Below are 20,261 nucleotides of genomic sequence, written 5' to 3'. Positions count from 1 at the left end.
CATTAATTGTCACGTAAGGTACGTAGTTGTTAAATAGTACCATTTACATTACTCAAGTAACATGCCTATATATCCATCACTTTAAACATCTACAAGTAGAAATATAATAATAAATTAATGGGGGGAAATTCATAGCATCGATGTGCACTTGCACCAACATGAATGAATGACTGAATTACATTAAACATTAAATACACTTTTGAGTTATTAAAAAAAAATGATTATAAATATCGGGAAATTTTACAATGTGTTAATATATGACATGCATACAATTGTCTTAAAGTGGTAAAATCAATTATCAAAATAGTAATATCAGTCCTCAAAGTGGTAATATGAGTCCTTAAAGTGGTAAATTTGTAAATTTTTTGAGTTACCACATGAGTCCTCAAGTGGTAAAATGAGTCCTTAAAGTGGTAAAATGAGTCCTCAAAGTGGTAAAAATAGTTGATGTATGAGAAATATTAACATACCATAGTCTTACCCATAAATATCAAGGGTTAAGAGCATCTTATAAGTTGTAGGTCACTTGCACCATCGGTGCATAGAAGAATTTCCAGAAATTAATAAAGTGATCAATATTTCCGACACTTGTGTGCTTCTGAGCCTGGTCAAGATTTCTTCTCTCTCATTTGAATTCGTTAGGGTTGTAACACAAAGACAATCCAACTTTAAAGTTGGGCCCACAAATAAAAGAGGTTGGAAGGCACGGTGTTTAGGCCCATATATGCTCTGGGCACCTTGGAGTCCAAAACCTTGAGGCCTCGTTTGGATGGCAGGAAATCATGATATGGAATGAGAATTAATTTCATTTTCCATTCAAATGTGTCGTTTGGTTGTAATTAGAGATTAGAAAGGAAATAAAAAATGAGATCCTCCCAATCCACTTCCTCCTTCTCTCTCCCTCTCATCATCCTCCTCTTCTCCACTTCCCTCAACATGCACCTCCACCGCCCCGGCCGCCTTCGCCAACCCCTTAAACCTCAAACCCCCATGACTCAACCCATACAATGTAGCCACACAACTCTCCTGAGTCGACCGGGAATAAAAGAGGCCTGAAGGCAGGCTGTTTCTTTTTGGGCAGATATACTATGGGCACTTTGGAGTCCAAATAACAAGAACTTGACAGTTCATCAATTGTGTTATGTTGTTTTGACTTTTGAGGTTTTGGAGGTCCATCAATAGCAGAAACATTTATATTTAAATGAGCCGTAGTAGATCGTTTCATCATTAGTAGATAAATTCAATAGTTAATACCATCATTTAATAAGAAAGACCAAAGAGTATGATAAAAAAATGAAAGAGTACCATTGCTGATAAATATCAATATATTTTTGATTCAGTAGTCTTCTATATACATCAGAAAAGGATATATAGTAATCAAGATGTATGCATCATGTGGCTAATTAATTTTACTCAACTTGCATGTTTCATATGTGATCTGGGATGGATTAGGTTAAGAGTAATCATAACTAATAGACTAATAATGTGAATCGATCATTGTTAGTCAACTAGAGCTTAATTATTTTACAATGTCTGATAAATATAGTTAACTTATTTGATCGTGCTAGAGCTATAGAGCTAGCTCATGACAGCTATATCATATAATTAACTAGGACTAATTTCATGTGCATGAAAGTCATTAACTGATGCCATGTGGGTTGCGTTCCTTCCTTGCCATGAAAGTCTCCTGGAAACAGTAGGCTCGATAGGTGCAGAAGTTTAAAGAAAGACCATATACCGGGTCAATCCACTATGGCAGAGTCATTGGCCTCCAACTTGAGCTTTCCATTAAAAAAAGCGAACCTATTCTTCTTAATCCCGCAAGGATGCCTATATAAGATTTACTTAATTGGCTAACAATATCAGCATGTCACAAATAAATCAAGCAAGAGAAAACCATTGAATTGCTTTCCTCTCGTCTTCTTTCTTTCTTTCTTTGGCCAATCTGTTCTTCTATTTTAAGTGTAGATCGAAACAGCTAGCTCGCACTGTGACATGGCGGTTGTGGGGGATTTTGTTGTAGGGAAAGCACTCGACGCACTGTATGCCGGTGTGGAAAAGCTGATTGCCAATAATCTACTCTTTAAATCCCTCTCCACCGACATCAAATCTAAGCTAGACTCTTTGAGACGGATGATTCACAAGATGGTACAGCGTAACAAGCAATCCGATTGTCCAGAGGATCCAGTACTAAGAGACTTACGAGTACTAATGGAGGAAGGCGCAATGCTCGTGGGTAACTGCTCTGAGGTTCGTAGTTGGCACATCTACAAGAAGTACAAATACACCAACAAACTTCTCAAGTTGAATGAATCTCTTGAGAATCAGTTAGCTTTACTGAATGTGCGTGTAGCAGGTGTTGTAGACGAGAACAATGGTATGCTACATGAAATCTTAGTTATTGTGAATCCAAACAAATGTACAGAAATTGAAGATCGGTGTGCACTACCTGAACTACCGCCACTTATAGTTGGATTGCATATTCCATTGGAGAAATTGAAGACGGAATTGTTTAAGGATGAGGTATCGAGGCTTGTACTGACTGGTCCCGGAGGATGTGGGAAAACTACTTTGGCATCAAAGTTTTGTCAAGATCAAGACGTCAAAGGTATTAGTGTATTACTATAAATATATATATATACACACACATACAAAATTTCTCAGGTAAGGATATCCTTACCTAAGCTTATGGAACATTTATACACAGTAAATACTTGTAAACAGAACTAAAGAATCAAATTATATGGAATCGTATAATTAACATTGTAATTAAAACGCGAGATCTATAACAAACTAATGTGTTTATATTGAATTTGATTAGATAAATTCAAGAACAACATCTTCTTCGTCACTGTTTCTAAAAAGCCCAATTTGGAGCTTATTATGAAAGTGCTATACAAACAAAAGGGTTATGAGGTACCTACTTTCCAGAATGGAGTCTTTCCAGTGAAATGGCTGCAACAAATTGTGAAGGAAAAAGGTAATGATCCTTTATTGTTGGTCTTGGATGATGTTTGGTCTGGATCAGAATCTGTTCTTCAGACGTTTGAATTCAAAATGTCAAATTACAAGATTTTAGTGACATCGAGGTCTGAATTTTTGGGATTCGGTTCTTCATATCGTCTACAACTATTAGACAATGACAATGCAATGCAGCTATTTCATCATACAGCATCCTTGGGAGATAAGAGCTCTCATATTCCAACACATCTTTCAAAAGAGGTGGGGCGATTCCTTTCTTGCATATATTTAAGCTTACTTGACTTGCTAAAAAAATCTCATGGGTATAACATAAAGTAGGTACTAGGTATCTAACCACTTTTAATCTTCGTGAAACTTCAACAATGCAGATAGTAAAGCGCTGTAATGGATTTCCACTGGCCATTACAGTGGTGGGAAGATCACTTTGCGGTAAACCTATAGAAATGTGGCGAAGCAGAGTAATTGAATGGTCGAAAGGTTATTCTATTTTGGATTTTGAGACAGAATTGCTTCTTCGCCTCAAAACTAGCTTAGATGCCTTAGATAATGAAATGCCTATGGTTAAGGAATGTTTCTTAGACCTAGGTGTGTTTCCAGAAGATGCTACTATCGAAGTTACAGCTCTCATTGATATGTGGGCAGAGTTGTATGATTTGGACTTGGGGACTTTATGCATAGCCAAACTCTATGAACTCAACAATCGCAGTCTAGCTAATTTGTCACGATTTAGGTACGCAACACAAGTTTATATGTTTTTTCAGTACGTACTATATTTCATTTAGTTGCAGAATAGATCATTAGGTAACAATATTTATTCTCAATAGTGTCCTCCTCTATGTACGAACAATTAATTTTTTTATTATTCATAAATTAAATATATAGAGGTATTGGGTTGATAGTTGAGGATAGGGCTGGGCATAAGTCGGGTCGGGTCGGTTTGAGGCCCAAACCGACACCGATTCATAGTTGTCGGTTTTGGATTTTTCAGGACCGAAACGGGTTGTAGAATGTAATGGACCGAACCTTCGGTTGGGCCGAATATTCGGGTCGGGTCGGGTCGGTTTCGGGTTAAACCGATTTAGAGTTTTTGACCCATTTTCGAGGCCCAGTTCATTAATATTTCAATTTCCCTGCTTTGTAAGACTTTTTCTGGGGCATTCTAAAGGCCCATTTATGAACACCTAAGATTTCAACAAAATCCAAATTTCAAAAGTGCAGCAGCAAGACAAAATATCAGAGTGCATCAACCTAACTAAAGACTAAAAGTGCAGCAAGCTAATAAAACTCCATCAACCATACTAAGAAAAGTCCACCATCAGTTTGAATCCTAATAAAAGTCCATCATCAAGAACAAATAAAAGTATTTAAACCAATCAAATAAAAATGCAGCAACTTAGTTTGGAACAGGCAGCTGCTTTCACCCATCACACAGTCTCTTCGAGTAGATCACCAATATTTGTTATACCAGAATCTGCATCATATTCACAATATCAAATTTCAAGTTTTCAACAATCAAACAGAACACAAATTTTAAAACGACAAGAACAAAACTGAAGTAATTTACCTGCTTCCATCTTTTCAAGCTCGGCGTACTGCTCCATTTCAACCCTAATGGGCTCCTTGAACAGTGGCTTACTTGTAGCCCTTAACCAATCACTTGAGCAAACAAGTGCCTCAACCATTTTAGGGGTCAAACTTGCTCTAAATGGATCAAGAATCCTTTTTCCAAGACTGAAGGCGCTTTCACTAGCTACTGTTGATGCAGGTACAGCCATAACATCTCTTGCAATTTGCGATAGAATGGGAAATCTAGCACAATTCTCCTTCCACCAATCCAACACTTGGAAGCTTGGGTTTGAAGGGTCCTCCGATGGCTCCAGCAGGTACTTATCAACTTCATTCCTGATTTCAACGACATCTTTTTCCTGCCTAAGCTTCATGAACTCATTCATGCTTGCAGCATAGCTGTCGTGTTCAACCAATATTGCAGTTTCAGCATCAAACTTTGGCTGAGTTGCAGAGATAGACGCTTGTGCCGCCTCTGGATCATTTTCAGCATACTCAACGAAGAGCTGCAGAAACATGCTCTTTACTTCATTCACCATCGAACCCACCAAGGACTTGTCTTGCTGCAGTTTTGGGAAAAAATATTCCATGTACAGCAGCTTGTACCTACAAAACATAAAACAGTGTAAAACTGGAAAAATATTCCATGTCCAGCAATATATCAAGTACCAAAATAAAAACCGTACCTTGGATCCAACACCACAGCTATCAAAAGGATTTTGTTAAGCTCTTCAAGCCTCCCCCAATATTTGTCAAACTTCTTCTTCATTGAAATCCCAATGCTCACAAGCAATGGATCATCACCTTGTAAAACAGAAATCGTGCAATTAGTTATGCTACTTTATACAAACAGAAAATTTAACAATTAAAAAACAGAAATAAATGAAGTAATTTACCTTGAATACATTTGTCCAACTCTCCGATGATGGTGCACATCCAAAGCAATGGCTGGTTTGCGGTGACAATAAGTGTCCCACTAAACTTGAGAGTTGCATCATAAAATATCTTCAAAAATTTGACCAGCCTTGCAGCCTTCTCCCAATCAAGACCAATTGGAGGTCCATCTCTTTTCTTCCCACCAACCCTCTCATTGAAATAGGATTCAAACTGTGAATCCTCATCCTCCAACCTTAGAAAAGCTTTCCGGTACTTTACTGCTATGTCTAACATGAAATAAGTTGAGTTCCATCTAGTGCACACATCTAAAGGCACTATCCCACCCTTGTGGTCAACTTTTTCTTGAGCTGCACACTTTCGGAACTTTTCCAACCTAGCTGGACTTGACCTAATGTACTTCACGCAGTTCCGAATCGAATCAATTGAGGAATCCAGCTCCTCCATTCCATCCTTAACAATTAAGTTAAGGATGTGGCAGCAGCACCTCATATGTAAAAACTGCCCCCTCAAGACCAACTCTTTCCAATTTCCTATCTTTTCTCTCATGTAATCTAAAGCCACTTGATTAGGTGAAGCATTATCGACGACAATACAGAAAACTTTCTCTATTCCCCACCCAATTAAACAAGTCTCAACTAGCTGCCCTATTGTTTTGCCCCTATGGTTTGGTATCACACAAAAATTAAGGATTCTTTTGTGCAAAACCCATTCATCATCAATAAAGTGAGCTGTGAGTACCATATAGTTGATATTTTGAATTGAGGTCCAAGTATCAGTGGTGAGGGATACTCTCTGACCATAAGTGGCTAAAATATTTTTGATCCTAGTCTTCTCCAATTGATAGAGATCCAAAATATCTCTAGCAATTGACCTACGGGACAGCAGCTTAAACTGTGGCTGACAACTCTTCATGAAATCAATGAATCCCTGTCCTTCAACAAAGCTAAATGGTAGTTCATCCCTAATTACCATCCTAGCACAAGCTAGCCTTGCCACATCGTTATCAAAAGATCTCGCAATTAACTTCCCCCCATTATCTATCGAATCAAACACTAAATTTTTCTGTTTTTTAGCGGGAATGTAAAGAGGACACTTCTTACACTGATATAGCATATGATTTTTCATCGTACTCGTGCCGTTGAACTTCGAGTGGCATAAGTAAGTCTGCGGACAGTAGTTGCATTTGGCCTTCGGCTTCGCCATCTTTGAACCATCAGGATTCATCAGCTGCGAGAAGTGCTCCCATACCACACTTGTGTTCTTCCTCTTCGTACCAGACTGCAACTGAGGTACTTCCGAAGAAGGGCTAGCAGTGCCAGCAGGAGGTGGAAGTGCAGGGGGAACCATGGCACTAGATATAGGGGTATCAGCGGCAGTAGTGCCAATGCTGCTCCCAGTGACCTCAGTCCCGATGAGCAGTGGTTGAACCTCAAGTGATTCATCCATCCTCTGCATCAACAGTTTAAAAAAAAAAAAAAAAAACACGAAGCCAGTCAGTTCCAAATCAACACGAAGTCAGTTCCAAATCAAAGTCCTTACATGGTATCACATAAACAGATCGTTTTACTCATAACAAAGTAACATAAACACTACTACAGTTGATATTTTTGGAAAATGAACTAAATTAACATCTCCAGGTAAACTACATCTCCGAGTGCATGTTAAATGGATCAAATCTTGTAAACAAGTGAAAACACAGAGATATGATCAAACTTTCGAAATAATCAGAACCCAAGTCCCTAAAATCAAAACACAAAATTTAATAATTAAAATGAAAACTGAAAACTGAAGAGAGAGGCCAACCCGATCTGGAAGAGAGGGAGAGTTGAGGGCGAGATCTCCCGAGAGAGAGGTGGAGCCGTGGAGGGCGAGCTGACGACAGACAGGTGGAGACGTCGAGGCCGACCTGATCTGGAAGAGAGGGAGGGTTGAGGGCGAGGTTGAGGCCGGACTGAGAGTGAGAGGGAGGCGGTCGAGGTTGAGGCGGACTGAGAGTGAGAGAGAGGCGCAGTGAGGGACTGAGGGTTGAAAACTCGAAATGAGTCAAATGAGGAGGCAGAGGTGTCTTAGGGTTTACACAAGTGTGATCGCGTGTGGGCAGGTCTACACACGTTTTGGTGTTCCACCAACGATCTGAAGACAAATATATAAAATATATATATATAATATATTTATTTAAATATCGGTTCGGTCCGGTTTTGACCGGTCGGTTCAACACTTAACACCGAATCCGACCCGGTTCAATTCCGGTTCGGTCCGGTTCTGTCAATTTCCAGTCACATTGTAATCGGTTCGGTTACCGAACCGGAAAAACCGGTCCGGTTCGGTCGGTTTTCTACCTCATTTCGGTTTTTTGTCCACCCCTAGTTGAGGAGGATGGAGACTATAGTGACTACACTGTTAAACAACATGATTTGCTTAGAGAATTGGCTATCTACCATTCGAAACGAGATCCGATGGAGCATAGAGAAAGAGTAATTATAGAAATATCTGGAAACAATCTTCCCAAGTGGTGGAGTGAACAGAAGTATCAACCCATCAAGGCTCGTCTTGTATCAATCTCAACTGGTACGTAGTAATTACTTATGCAATTATTTACATACAAAACTTTGATTATAAATGTAGCAACTGGTGTATATGTTGTCCCATCTCTCCATTCTCAATCTCTCTTTAACAATCAACTAGTGTCTGTATAGTAATTTATTTCACGTTTGATACTCGCATCAAATAACATTTTGTTCGCAGATGGAGAATTCTCTGTGAAATGGCCCGACTTGCAACTACCTGAAGCACAGGTTCTAGTGTTGAATTTTCAGACGCAATATAACTTTGCCTTGCCCGAATGTGTGGAGAAAATGGAAAAGCTCAAGATGCTCGTTCTCATAAATTCTAGCTTTTATAGTACCATAGATAATTTTCAACTTCTGGATTCCTTATCAAATCTAAGGAGTATTAGATTAGACGGCCTCAATCTTTCTTTCATAACCGAGAGCCCGGTACAGTTGAAGACTCTACACAAGTTATATTTGGTAAACGGTGAATCTCTCGGCAACGGTCCTGTCAAATTATCACATGTATTTCCAAATCTGAAGGAAATGTTCATTGATTGGTTCATCAAATTGGAGGAATTGCCTGCAGAGCTCTGCGAGCTGATTGAATTAACAAAGCTCACAATCGGCAGTTGTAATGAGCTTTCTGGCTTGCCTGAAGCGATTGGAAATCTGGTCAATTTAGAAGTGTTGAGACTTCGGTACAATTTAGAGCTTTCAGAGGTTCCAGACTCGATTGGAAATCTCAACAAATTAAAAAATTTTGAGATTTCTGCTTGCCATAAAATTGAGAAATTGCCTGAACACATAGGTGAGCTGAAGTGTTTAACAAATCTCCGCATCATGTGGTGCGATTTGCTATCTGCCTTGCCTGAAGCGATTGGAAATTTGGTCAATCTAGAAGTATTGAGTCTAAGGTTCTGTGACAGGTTGTCAGAGTTGCCAGAGTCGATTAGAAATCTCAAAAAGTTAAACTTTCTTGACATTCATAATTGCAGCATCATCAAGGAGTTGCCTGAACAGATTGGTGAATTGAAGAGTTTAAGAATGCTGCAAATGAGTGGTTGCTCCGAATTGAGAAACCTGCCTCAATCAGTTTCAGATCTTGAGCAGTTAGAGGAAGTGATATGCGATGAGTGGGACGAAACACATCTATGGACACCCTTGTTACCCACTCTCAAAAACCTTCGCATCGTGGTGTATAAGAAGGAAGACTGATTTACTGTTAATGGAAGTGTATATTTCTTTTTGGTTACAAGCGGGGCCTAAAAGGCCCAAACAAAACCACAAAAAGAACTAAATGTTAGAGCAAGAGCTCCTCCTAGCTCTAGAAACTGCAGAAATGTCATCAAGATAAGCCTGAGCAGCATGAACAGGCGGATTCTCAAAGATGAGGAAGTGTATATTTCTAAATTCATATATATATATATATATATTTGATAAAGATATTCATGGCTTTTTACTGTAATTGATTTGAGCAACTGAATGAATTGATTTCGGTATAGAATCAGAATGCTGCTAAAGTGCTAATGGCATTGATTGAATAACATTAAGATTAGAATATTGAACAATGTAATTGAAGTAGAGCTTTTCTCATTATTGAATTCATTCTTTTTGCTCAAAAAATCAAAGTTTTGTTGCAATTTGGGTGAAAGAAATCAAGGGTTAAAGCCACAAAATCATAATATAGCTTTTGTAAAACCTCAATAATTACAACAATCACAAAACTCAGGAAAACCTCAAAAATATGTACTCAAAACTCAGACGAATTAACACAAGACCCACCCAATGCACCACAACCGGACTGAAGCCTAGTTCGACTTCCCAACCCCGAGTCAAGCAACTCCTCCCAATCCACTTCCTCCTCTTCCTCCTTCTCCCTCCCTCTCATCATCTCCAACATCCTCCTCGCCTTCTCCCTCCCTCTCTCACTCCCACTCTTCTCCACTTCCCTCAACACCTCCACTGCCTCGGCCGCCTTCGCCAGCCCCTTAAACCTCAAACCCCCACGACTCAACCCATACAATGTAGCCACACAACTCTCCTGAGTCGACCGGGAATCAAACTCATTCCCCCTCAACACACCCACCAAACACTCCACCCCACCCGAATCCAACATCGAAGCCCGCCCGTCCGCACACGAACTCAAGTTGCACAATGTGAGCAACACCCGACCCGTCATGTGACCCGACTTCACCATCCTCAAAAGAACCGGAACCGACCCGATCTTAACCAACTTGGACCGGTTACTCTGAACCAATGTCAAATGGTACAAAGCAAGTGCCGAGTCATGCCGAGTCCGCTCGCCCTCCGAGTTCAGCAAGTGAAGCAAAGGCGGCAGAGCCCCCAATACTCCGATAGCCGTCTTGCAATCGTCATCCAGCGCCAAGCTAAAGACCACACCGGAGGCGTGCTCCTGCGCCTCAGGCATTCCCGCCTTAAGCACATCAATCAAAGGCGGGAGAATTCCTGACCGTACGATCTTAATCTTGTTTGACTTTTCCAGCGAAAGGTTAACCAAAACTGCGACTGAGTTCACCTGAATATTGGCGTACCTGGAAACGACGAGGGGTCTTAAGGCGGAGAGGAGCCGAGGACTGCAGAGGTGGGCCCGGCCGTCCTCTCTGGTCCGTGTGATCTTCCTCAGTGACGTCAGAGCCTCCTCGATTTCCGACACGTGTGCGCTTCTGAGCCCGGCCAAGATTTCGTCTTCCTCGTTCGAGTTCGTCAGGGCTTCGATGTCCGAACACGAAGACGAAGGCGACGAGTAGCAGCTCGACTGAGTCGAGAACGGCAGCGGCGGAGTCAGCGCCGCGGGGCTGACTGACTCGTCGGAGCTGGAGTGGAAGTGACTCGGCCGACGATTCAACTCGGTCGCCGCGTGGTTGAAGCTCACTTTAGGCTTCTCCTCCACGCCTCGGATTAGCGACTCGGTCTCGGAAACCGAGACTTTCCGGTGATCGGACGCCATGGATGTACGGACGAGCTTCTCCGCGGAGATGGAGTCCGGGGGCTTCGGAGGGGCAATAGAGTAATTTTGACACCAGTTGAGGATGGTGGACTTCAGGGCGAGATTGGGGATGACGGAGGTGAGATCAGGTGGGGGGGAGTCCACGAGATTCGGGGTGAAGTTGAGGGCTTTGCAGACTTGGACGCAGACCCGTTCGAAGGTGTGACCCGAGGAAACTATAACCGGGTCGGCCATTAACGACCCGGAAATGGGGCAAATGAACTCTCTTGGGATTTGAGGCTTTGAAGGCTTTGATGGAATTGCAGAGGAGGACCTGTGAAAGAGCTTCCATCTCCGGCTTGGGCTCCGAGCACTGCTTATTATCTCTGTTAATCTATCTCCGGCGTCGTAAACGCAATTGGTTTCTTTGGATTTGTGGACTACTAATCTCATCAGACCCCCTTTAAACTCCATATCTGAAATGATGGATTGATTCACTTATGAAATGAAAGATGTTAGCTTTATGCTCAAATGCTTAAACCCCATTTAAGTGTTTTGAATAAGCTGAAATTCTTGGGTTTCTAAAATTGCTGAGGATCAGGTCTGTTGTGGTATTGTGGTAAAGCAGTTACTGAAAGAGAAGTGAATGAGAAGGAGACTGTTGGAGTTTGGAGATAGAGTTTTGATGGGAATGGGATTCAGATTCCTATTAGTTCAATCATAGAAGAAGAGACTCAGCCAGAGCTTCAGGTATATTTACGCAAGTAATTCCCCCCATTCATTTCTGTTTGCTGTCTGAAAGGGAAATATGATCTCCATTTCAGGATTGCTCTATTGATTGAAGTGTACTACTATATTTGGACACTGTTCTATATGAATGTGACACCAAGCATATGAATCCAAAAGCACTTTCTCTGCTTTTTACGATTGTCTTTCTGTGTTTGTAAAGTAGGGTCGACACAAGTTTGAATCTCTACTGTTTCCTGTCATGGAGAAAGAACAGACTTAATTAGTGTTACTAATTTACTTGGATTAAACGTAATGCATTGGTTGCAGTGACGTATGTCTCTGTTAACCCCAATGACTTCAGGGTATGTAGGACTATGACCTGAAAGCAATAGCAGTCAAAGCAAGTGACCATTTTCTTTCATGTAAATTGTTTTGATTTCATAAAAGAGTATGTAGAACTATAAGGAAGAATATCCTTGAGGTTTATTCTTTAAATGATTACAAGACTTAGGTTTTGCTCTTTAATCTGTTACCAAATACTAAGCCTAACAAGTTTGTTCATACCAATCCAGTTTCCCACCCATCAACTTCATTACATGAAAAGCCCGAAAGCTAAAGCATCTTTTACCTTTCTTGCTTAGGCTATAATAGCTAATCGATCTCTATTCTTCTCTACTTTATGCTATGAATTATGTGTTGGTAAATTTTAAAGCGTTTTAATCCGTGACTAAACACGGATTAAGCTTCTCTTCTAGCCACTTCTGCAGACAAAATACGCGCTGCTTAAGCCGCTTTGATCCCACCATTCTGAAAGTTTAAAGAAAGAAAAAGGTGCTCTCTCACCTCACTCACAGACCCCCTTTTGTTTCAAAATTGTATTTTCATGGGAATATATGTATGTCTCTGACTAATTTGCATTGCTTTAGAGATCTCCAACTAGAACAGCACAACTCTCATCATTATTGCATATACTTAATTGTTAAGTTTCTGTAGCCATTCATTTTTGCTTACTTTATATCAGTGTTTTAGGCTGGACAATATCCCCCTTTCTTTTACCAAAGTACTATTGATTCCTTTTCTCTACCCAACAGAGATGGGTCCATCTTGACATAAACCAGATTCTTTTCCTTCTTTTCCTCCTTAATCTGAAGCTTTATGGACTAATTAATAAGTTCAGAGTGGTGATTTCTTCATTTTTACAGTTGAAACCAGCTTCTCATTTTGTAGGAGAAGACAGTCATTATTGGTTTTTCTGTGAAACTAGTCCAGAAAAATTTACAATCTGATATTCTTGGTATCTCCTTTCTAATTTTTTATTTAATTTTCTTTAGCTTTCAAAGAAAGAAAGGCAGGGAGAATCCATGGCAACAACCTTGACCTAATTGATCCCCTAATTATTTGTAAAATAACCCAAATGCTCAATTATGCTTTGGTTGCATTCACCAAATATTACCTGCACTTTTCGCGTGTAGGATTTTTCCAATACTTAAAATGCTTGAGAGGGTCCAAGGTTAATCAACTTTTCTTGTACGATAATATAATCTGATAAAGGCGGAATAAAATTGACATTTCATTTGAGTTGTGAATGTCACTAGCAGCATGAATTATTGTATCTTAATTTGTCTTTAAATTGCTCCAATCTTCCACTAAGATCCAATGACAGCAATCTAATTGCATGCACTGTGTTAGACATTAAGAATTTTCGTTGTTTGATCCTCTTTTGTTATCTCACTGTTAAAACTTTATTAAAGCGTGTTCTACCTTTACAAATTGCCATGAGCTCTTTGGTTGTTGATAATAGTTCATGGCCCTTGTGATCCCATCCATGGGTAGGTCACCATCTGTATGATAAAAAACCCCAAATTATTGTTGACTTGCTCCATCCCCTTATGGGAGGGGGTCCTTATTTTTGCTTGCCATTCTGGTGTTCCAAGTCTTTGATTAGAGATTATATTGATTCTGGTCTTTGCCAAATGCCCCTTCTAATAATCTCTTATTTCAATTTCTTATTATTGTTGCCCAGGGCAGGGATATTAGGCAAAAAAAAAGGACATTTTGTGGGGTTTTTGCAAGTTTGTGGAGCAGGGAATTGGATTCTCATACTTTTGCTGCTCCAATATCTCCCTTGACAAGAGCTTATGATAAAGAAAGACACATATGTACTCATTATATAATCCCACTATAAATGGGATTGCTATCAATCTATCATACTGTTAGCAACTTAATATAGTTACAATTTAGATGGGGCGATTCAAAATAGGTGATGGAACCGTGTTATGCTGGTCAAATATAAAAGATAAAGAAGAAGTTATTGAATTATGATGGGGTGATTCAAAATTGGTGATGGAACGTGTTGTGCTGGTCAAATATAATAGATAAAGAATGTGTGAGAAGTTATTCATGAATTATGATTGGGGTTCCAAGTATTATTTCAACCTTTTATTGAGTTTAGAAGTAAGAAATGTAGAATAGAAATAAATTTTAATTTTTTACGGGAGGTGCTATTCACACACTCATTTTATCTATTCACACACCCCCTCTATTTTTATATTACTTTATGTCAATTCTTTTTTACAAATTGCCCTAGCTACCCTCTCTTGTAATTCGGTTTCTTTTTCTTTTTTCTTTTATCTATTTGGCAAGTCAATCACGAATCAAACATCATTATTTAATGAAGGAAAAATAATACGTTCATTAAATGGAATGACCTGTATTATTAGACGAGGAATATGCTTCCCAGGTAATTACTTTCATCCAACTGAATCTAAATTGCAAAGTTTGTCCTCATACAAGAGGAGGGGTAAGACGCATGCTTTACTCCCTTGTTGTCTCGGGTTCCAATATTGCACCTAACTTACTAGAGTTTCTCGTCTCTTATAGATTGGCAATAAGCCATTTCCAAACGTAGTCTGCAAATTTGAGAAATTTGTCTGTACAAAAAAAAAAAAAAGGAATATAGTTCAAAATTAATTGTTTGAATAAGACTTACCTGAAGGACTAGACAAATGTAGACACACGCAAAATCAATGGTATGAACTCTTAATATAATGCATTTTAGATAACTGTACTGAAAGAACACTCATCCATAAATAATAAGAATTATTATGCAAGGCTGAGGACAAACTTTGCAATTTATATTCAGTTGGATGAACGTAATTACCTTGGAAGCATATACCTTGTCTAATAATACAGGTCATTTCACTAAATGAATGTATTATTTTTCCTTCATTTATAGGTAAACAAAAATAATTTAAGTTATTGTATAATGATGTATTGATGTTTGATTCATGATTGACTTGTCAAATGGAAAAAAGAAAAAAGAAAAAAGAAAAAAGAAAAAAGAAAAAGAAAAAGAAAAAGAATCAGAATTGCAGGAAATGGTAGTTAGGGTAATTTGTAAAAAAGAATTGAATTAAAGTAATAAAAAAATAAATGGGGTGTGTGAATAGCACCACCCTTTTTTAATCATTTTTAATTTTAAGTTTCAATTTGAGTGCTGAATTCTAAACTCAGAATGATAATGAGATTTTAAGAAAATAAAACCCAATACGTAGACTAAACCCAGAACCCCTCTTAATCCTCTTATTGGGAATTGGGCTTCAGCTCTAAGGTCGTAAAAACCCCAACAATGAGAGTTACCTCACTCACCTTTGTAACTCAAGTGTTTTTACCTTGTTTCTAATTTATTTAGTTTTTTGGTAAGACCTACAAGGCTACAAAATCAATCTTGAAAAACTGACGTGGGACACGTACTTGTGATCACAGCTCTTAGGTATGAATTTTCACAAGAGATTTACAGATCGCAGTAGAAATCTAACTTAAATTGGAGCTCAACCACAAATACATCCATGCCAACTCAACCAACCCACATTAGTTACATTGTTTCTAATTATATCATAATAAGATTGGGTTTTCAGTTGGGCGTGTGCGTTTGTGATGACGCCATAAAAACACGTCTCATTATAAACCGCGGAAAAGAGGAAGAAAAAAAAAACAATAATGAATAATCCGTTCCTTTCCGGGAAAGGAAGCGTGTGAAAACTAGAACCTTCTTCCTCATTCAATCTGGGTTTGGCTTTGGCTTTTCCTCCAAGCCAACCCCAGAACACCCAAACCCTCTATATATATCTTCAACCACACAACCCTCCTCGTTAAGTTTTGCCCCAAAATTGAAATCTCCTTCTCATTGCATTTAGATCAAACCCCAAAACCAAACATGTCAGGAGGAACAGAAGCTTTTCCAGATTTGGGAAGACATTGCCAGCACCCTGATTGCCACCAACTCGATTTCCTCCCTTTCAAATGCGCCGGCTGCCATGACGTGTTCTGCGTCGAACACCGCTCTTACAAGTCCCACGACTGCCCCAAATCCGACCACAACAGCCGGAAAGTGATAATTTGTGAAGTCTGCTCCACCTCCATAGAGACCACCGGCCACGACGGCGAAGCGAGCCAGAAGGTGTTGCTGGAGAGGCACAGCAAGTCCGGGGATTGCGACCCGAAAAAGAAGAAGAAGCCCACATGCCCTGTTAAGAGGTGCAAGGAGATTCTGACCTTTTCGAATAATAGTACTTGCAAGACTTGCCATTTGAAGGTCTGCCTCAAGCACCGGTTTCCGGCAGACCATGAATGTAAGAAGGAAGCGAAGGCGGTGCCTGTGGCGGCGAACGGAGGGGCCTGGAATGGGAGGTTCTTGGCTGCTTTTGCTTCGAGGAATGGGAAAGATTGTGGGAAGAGTGAGAGGGGTTCCAAGTCTCCTCCCAGTACTCCATCAGTTAGGGCATTTTGAGAAAGAGATTACTGGGCTTTTGTTTTTTCATTCAAAGTTCAGTACTTTCATGTAAACAATCAAATTCTGTATTTGTGCTATGGTAATTGAAATTCTTCACATTGCCAAGTCTCAAATTTCCAATAATCATGTATATTCAAACTCACAAGACTACTGTAAACTCATGTCAATATACAAAATAATCAATTAGCATGTTGAACACTAGATGTAAATACATACATTTGCTCATGTCCCGCTTCTATATGTAAAACGAATGGTATGCTAAACATGTTCAAACCAGCAACACCTATGGAGGAAATTATTCAACTGAACAACCCCTAATCAAACCTCAACCTTACACTCAATATCTCTGATACAACATGTGAGAGGTAAAAACAACAGAAATGCTGTTTACACATTGCAGCATTCAAAGTAAAAATTACGGTGGCGGCGGTCGTTTACCGCGGGCCAAAAGCGCAAGAAGAATCTTTTTCCTTGGCCCCTGCAAATTAAACAACCTTCTGTGAGAATTGTGCAATGAATTACCAACGGGAAACACAAGAAGGATACACAACTGAGCTAGCAGAACAAAACACTGAAACTTCATGCTTGATGATATGGACAAATTAGGATAAAGATATAGATCAGAACAAAGATAACGTATTGGTGCATTAATATTACCATTGGTATACCCAGCTCTTTAAGGTCCTTATCCCCCATCTGCTTCAGAGTACCTATGTCCACCTGCAAATCAGACAATCAAAGCATTAAGGCCAAAAGCCCAAAACCAAAAGAGAAAAGATTTGATTATCAACATTAATCCTTGAAATCATCAGAACTTCATATTCTAATATATGACTTTCTTGCTGCTGTCTCAGAAATCAAAAGGCCAATAAATGACAATCAAATAAGACAGGCACACCTCTAAAAATCTGTTTGATAAACTTAACAGTAGGTTACTTACTTCTTCAGCCTGGAAAATAATAGCATATTTGCCCAAACCAAGTCTATGCAATAAACTAGCAACACTTGGAGGTTCCTCCTCCTGTACAGTGCAGAGAGAGCGATATTATACAAATTACTAAAGTGAAAGAAGTGATAATAAAAAGGAAGCTAAAGTGGTGCAACAGCCAGAAAGTAGTACCATATAAGGGACTTTTTGCATGCTGTAATTTATTGGCACAAGCTGTCCAGCTGGCTTGGCAGTTTGAGGGTTAGATTTTGTTCTGAAAAGGAAGGAATCTGTTGGCTGAGACGAACCAACCATACCATTTCTCAGGAACTGGCCAGCTCTAGGAGCGTCAGCTGCCCTGAAGGAGTTTCTTTGAGGTGATGGCCCATAAGAAGTGTTCACAAAGTTATCGGGGGATCTAGCTCGGAATCCTTCTCTACTTTGAGAAGAGTTGAAGTTCCTCTGTGGATTTACATGATACAAATCAGCTGCAGCTTCCCTGGGAGGAATTTGCCTCAGGAAGCTACTCTCATTTGTTTCTGACTTGTGCCGTGGCATCTGATACCTCACTGCAGAATGAGCAGGTTTTGACAGCTTTGGGCGCGGGAGCATCTGCTTGCGTTCTGCAACTCCCCCATTTTGCTTAAATGATCTTTTGCGCAACAGTTTCAATCTGAGGTCATTTCGACTGATTTGTGAATCTTCACTTGTTTTAATGAACAAAAGTCAATACAAAGAAAAAATATAAAAAGATAATAAATCATACATAAAAATTGGTAATATCACAATTCAGACAAGATGGTTTACCATGTAATGTATCGTCACCCCCTCTCCATTTTATTCCATCTCCTCGTTGCCTGGAAATTCGGATTCAACACATCATGACAGATATAAATAACATAACAATGCAGACAGCAACTACCCATCCTCAAATATCCACAATCATAAACATGTTACCACCTTCGCAAACAAACGATGATTTTTACAAATTGTACAAATTGGAGAAACACATTTCTCTTCTCATAAGCTTCTGAAACATGTTCAAAGAGAAGACACTTCCACGTTTTTTACATTATACACCTGATTAAGGAAACAAAATGCACTTCCCTACTCCCAAATTCTAATCCTTTTTGGGTAAGGCTAGCATTAACAATTCTACCATTTTGAAAATGTAAAAGCTTCAACATCTATATGTGACAGTGATGGTGGGTTACACTGTAGAGTGGTGTGGCTGTTATGCCATTAAAACTATGTGAACCAAACTAGTGGAAAAACAATCATTCCCAACCTACAGCATCACAAAACTTCCCAAACAAATACTAAGCTGATCAGTGTCATGTACAAGTTAAAGAGAGAAGGAACAAAGTACCGCTTTCCATAAGCATTACTCCCAAGCCTGTCTCCCATTGATCGTTTACCTCCCGAAACCATAGCTCTTTCGCCACGCATATTTACAGAGTCTGATGTCCCTCCCCTCTCCACAACCTACAAAACTTCCACAATAAGCAACTAAATCCACACACAAACAAAACCCATCAACCTACAATTCAAGCTCAACAATCCAAGCACAACCAAAACAACTATTTCAGTCCTCCATGGCACAAAAAATAGCTAAGTTACGACAAATTCAAGCTCAATTATAAACAGAAACAGAAAAAGTATTGAAATTTACAAAACCCACAACACAGTCTGTGAAAAGAATCTTCCTTTTTGAAACGAAAAGTTCTAATCGATCAAAACCTGAAAAACCATGAAAGATTTATGGAATGTGAGAAGCAAAAAGTACCTGACCAGAGCGACCGAGGGTGATGGTGACCCTGGGCTTCGACATAGCCGCGAGCCAAATGCGTAAAGTGGGTTTTGGCGATCTAATTGCAGAAGAGGAAAGCCGAGTAGAAACCCTAGAATCTATGCAGTGATTTTAGAGAAAGGAATCAAATTTCGTGGCGTTGGCTTCATGTGTGTCCTTTGGAGTTAAGGAATTGGCGCCGGGTCAGGTCAATCTGATTGGGCCGACTGTCTCATTCTTCTAAAGCTCAAGTTTTTACAACCGTTGAGATCTGTTCGTCCTAGAAATCCAACGAGTCTCCAGGCTTTTGCCTTTTTCTTTTTTGTCTTCTTTAAAACTCATAGAACTTGTAAAAAAATAAAGTACCATTCGTCGACTGCAATAAATTTTGTCTGTGAAAATTGTAAAGCCACTTTTTCAATGAACAGTTTCGGTGAAAGTTAAGATTCTCATAATTAATTATTTATTTGTTTGATCTGACTTAATGAATAAACAATTTTTGTTTGCATTGATTTTTTGTAGAGATGCTATTTGAAGGTTAATTTAACTCTTTAATGGTTAGATTGGAACTAGACTATTGAATATATGCAAATAAAAAACAATTTGATATTAATATACAAGTTGAACTTCCATATCATACATAAATGTTGAAGATCGACACAAGTTACGGTAACTTAGTTACCCAACATAAATAAGTAAATAAACTTGATTAAATCTGAAATGCATGATTCATAGAATTACCAAGGATTTGGCGTGAACCAAACCAACATTCCTTTGAACAATCCCTCAAGGGAGGCATACTTAGGGAAAGTCAAGAGTTTCATGCTCTTATCTGTGAAGGAAAACACGCCAAATTCTATCTTGGACTCTTTATAATTATATCTCCGATATAAAACATAATAAATACAGTTTCTTTTAAGTCTCTTATTATCAGAACCACTAAGGTCGCTGCTAGAAGATATAATTTTGGTGGCAAGGTCGCCTACAAACAATGTCCGGTCACCAAGATCAAAAACTTCTTCACAGTGAGGATCATCACTGCTATTGCACTCTAACCTAAACACTCGAAATCCTTGGGC

General features: G+C 39.3%; 5 protein-coding genes across 5 annotated transcripts; 3 read left to right on the top strand and 2 right to left on the bottom strand.

Moving 5' to 3' along the window:
- Positions 1-1,756: 1,756 nt before the first annotated feature.
- On the top strand, positions 1,757-9,234 carry LOC133706430 (probable disease resistance protein At5g66900). The gene is made up of 6 exons (XM_062131961.1): positions 1,757-2,608; positions 2,822-3,222; positions 3,351-3,712; positions 3,865-3,888; positions 7,820-8,013; positions 8,191-9,234. Exons 1-6 carry the CDS (start codon positions 1,996-1,998, stop codon positions 9,210-9,212), a joined length of 2,616 nt encoding a protein of 871 aa, XP_061987945.1. The 5' UTR covers positions 1,757-1,995; the 3' UTR covers positions 9,213-9,234.
- LOC133706438 (uncharacterized) lies at positions 3,895-5,287 on the top strand. The gene is made up of 2 exons (XM_062131972.1): positions 3,895-4,865; positions 4,943-5,287. The coding sequence occupies exons 1-2, from the start codon at positions 4,594-4,596 to the stop codon at positions 5,175-5,177; spliced, it is 507 nt and encodes a 168-aa protein (XP_061987956.1). The 5' UTR covers positions 3,895-4,593; the 3' UTR covers positions 5,178-5,287.
- Positions 9,235-9,652: 418 nt separating the features above from the next.
- On the bottom strand, positions 9,653-11,976 carry LOC133726496 (U-box domain-containing protein 40-like). Its single transcript, XM_062154046.1, has one exon. The coding sequence runs from the start codon at positions 11,416-11,418 to the stop codon at positions 9,748-9,750; it is 1,671 nt and encodes a 556-aa protein (XP_062010030.1). The 5' UTR covers positions 11,419-11,976; the 3' UTR covers positions 9,653-9,747.
- A 3,702-nt stretch (positions 11,977-15,678) lies between these two features.
- Positions 15,679-16,571, top strand: LOC133726495 (zinc finger AN1 domain-containing stress-associated protein 12). Its single transcript, XM_062154045.1, has one exon. It carries the CDS (start codon positions 15,890-15,892, stop codon positions 16,460-16,462), a length of 573 nt encoding a protein of 190 aa, XP_062010029.1. The 5' UTR covers positions 15,679-15,889; the 3' UTR covers positions 16,463-16,571.
- Positions 16,572-16,632: 61 nt separating this feature from the next.
- Positions 16,633-19,404, bottom strand: LOC133726494 (uncharacterized). Its single transcript, XM_062154044.1, has 7 exons — positions 19,180-19,404; positions 18,763-18,878; positions 18,201-18,250; positions 17,586-18,094; positions 17,406-17,486; positions 17,123-17,185; positions 16,633-16,943 (listed from the first exon to the last, which is right to left on the bottom strand). Exons 1-7 carry the CDS (start codon positions 19,222-19,224, stop codon positions 16,881-16,883), a joined length of 927 nt encoding a protein of 308 aa, XP_062010028.1. The 5' UTR covers positions 19,225-19,404; the 3' UTR covers positions 16,633-16,880.
- Positions 19,405-20,261: the final 857 nt, after the last annotated feature.

Source organism: Rosa rugosa, chromosome 1 (assembly GCF_958449725.1).
Source record: "Rosa rugosa chromosome 1, drRosRugo1.1, whole genome shotgun sequence".
In the NCBI taxonomy this organism is placed as follows: domain Eukaryota; kingdom Viridiplantae; phylum Streptophyta; class Magnoliopsida; order Rosales; family Rosaceae; genus Rosa; species Rosa rugosa.
The sequence above is the reverse complement of the archived record's forward strand: the minus strand, read 5'-3'. Positions and strand labels throughout refer to the sequence as shown.

What these genes read in the sequence shown, in the direction of transcription:
- LOC133706430 (XM_062131961.1), top strand. Translation starts at nt 1,996, where the DNA reads ATGGCGGTTGTGGGGGATTTTGTTGTAGGGAAAGCACTCGACGCACTG. An exon ending in CAACACATCTTTCAAAAGAG is followed by an intron (nt 3,223 to 3,350) that starts GTGGGGCGATTC and finishes TCAACAATGCAG; the next exon opens with ATAGTAAAGCGCTGTAATGG. An exon ending in TCTTGTATCAATCTCAACTG is followed by an intron (nt 8,014 to 8,190) that starts GTACGTAGTAAT and finishes TTTTGTTCGCAG; the next exon opens with ATGGAGAATTCTCTGTGAAA.
- LOC133706438 (XM_062131972.1), top strand. Translation starts at nt 4,594, where the DNA reads ATGGGCTCCTTGAACAGTGGCTTACTTGTAGCCCTTAACCAATCACTT. An exon ending in TCCTCCGATGGCTCCAGCAG is followed by an intron (nt 4,866 to 4,942) that starts GTACTTATCAAC and finishes TCATGCTTGCAG; the next exon opens with CATAGCTGTCGTGTTCAACC.
- LOC133726496 (XM_062154046.1), bottom strand. Translation starts at nt 11,418, where the DNA reads ATGGAGTTTAAAGGGGGTCTGATGAGATTAGTAGTCCACAAATCCAAA.
- LOC133726495 (XM_062154045.1), top strand. Translation starts at nt 15,890, where the DNA reads ATGTCAGGAGGAACAGAAGCTTTTCCAGATTTGGGAAGACATTGCCAG.
- LOC133726494 (XM_062154044.1), bottom strand. Translation starts at nt 19,224, where the DNA reads ATGTCGAAGCCCAGGGTCACCATCACCCTCGGTCGCTCTGGTCAG. An exon ending in TGCAAAAAGTCCCTTATATG is followed by an intron (nt 17,487 to 17,585) that starts GTACTACTTTCT and finishes TGCACTGTACAG; the next exon opens with GAGGAGGAACCTCCAAGTGT. An exon ending in TTATTTTCCAGGCTGAAGAA is followed by an intron (nt 17,186 to 17,405) that starts GTAAGTAACCTA and finishes TCTGATTTGCAG; the next exon opens with GTGGACATAGGTACTCTGAA.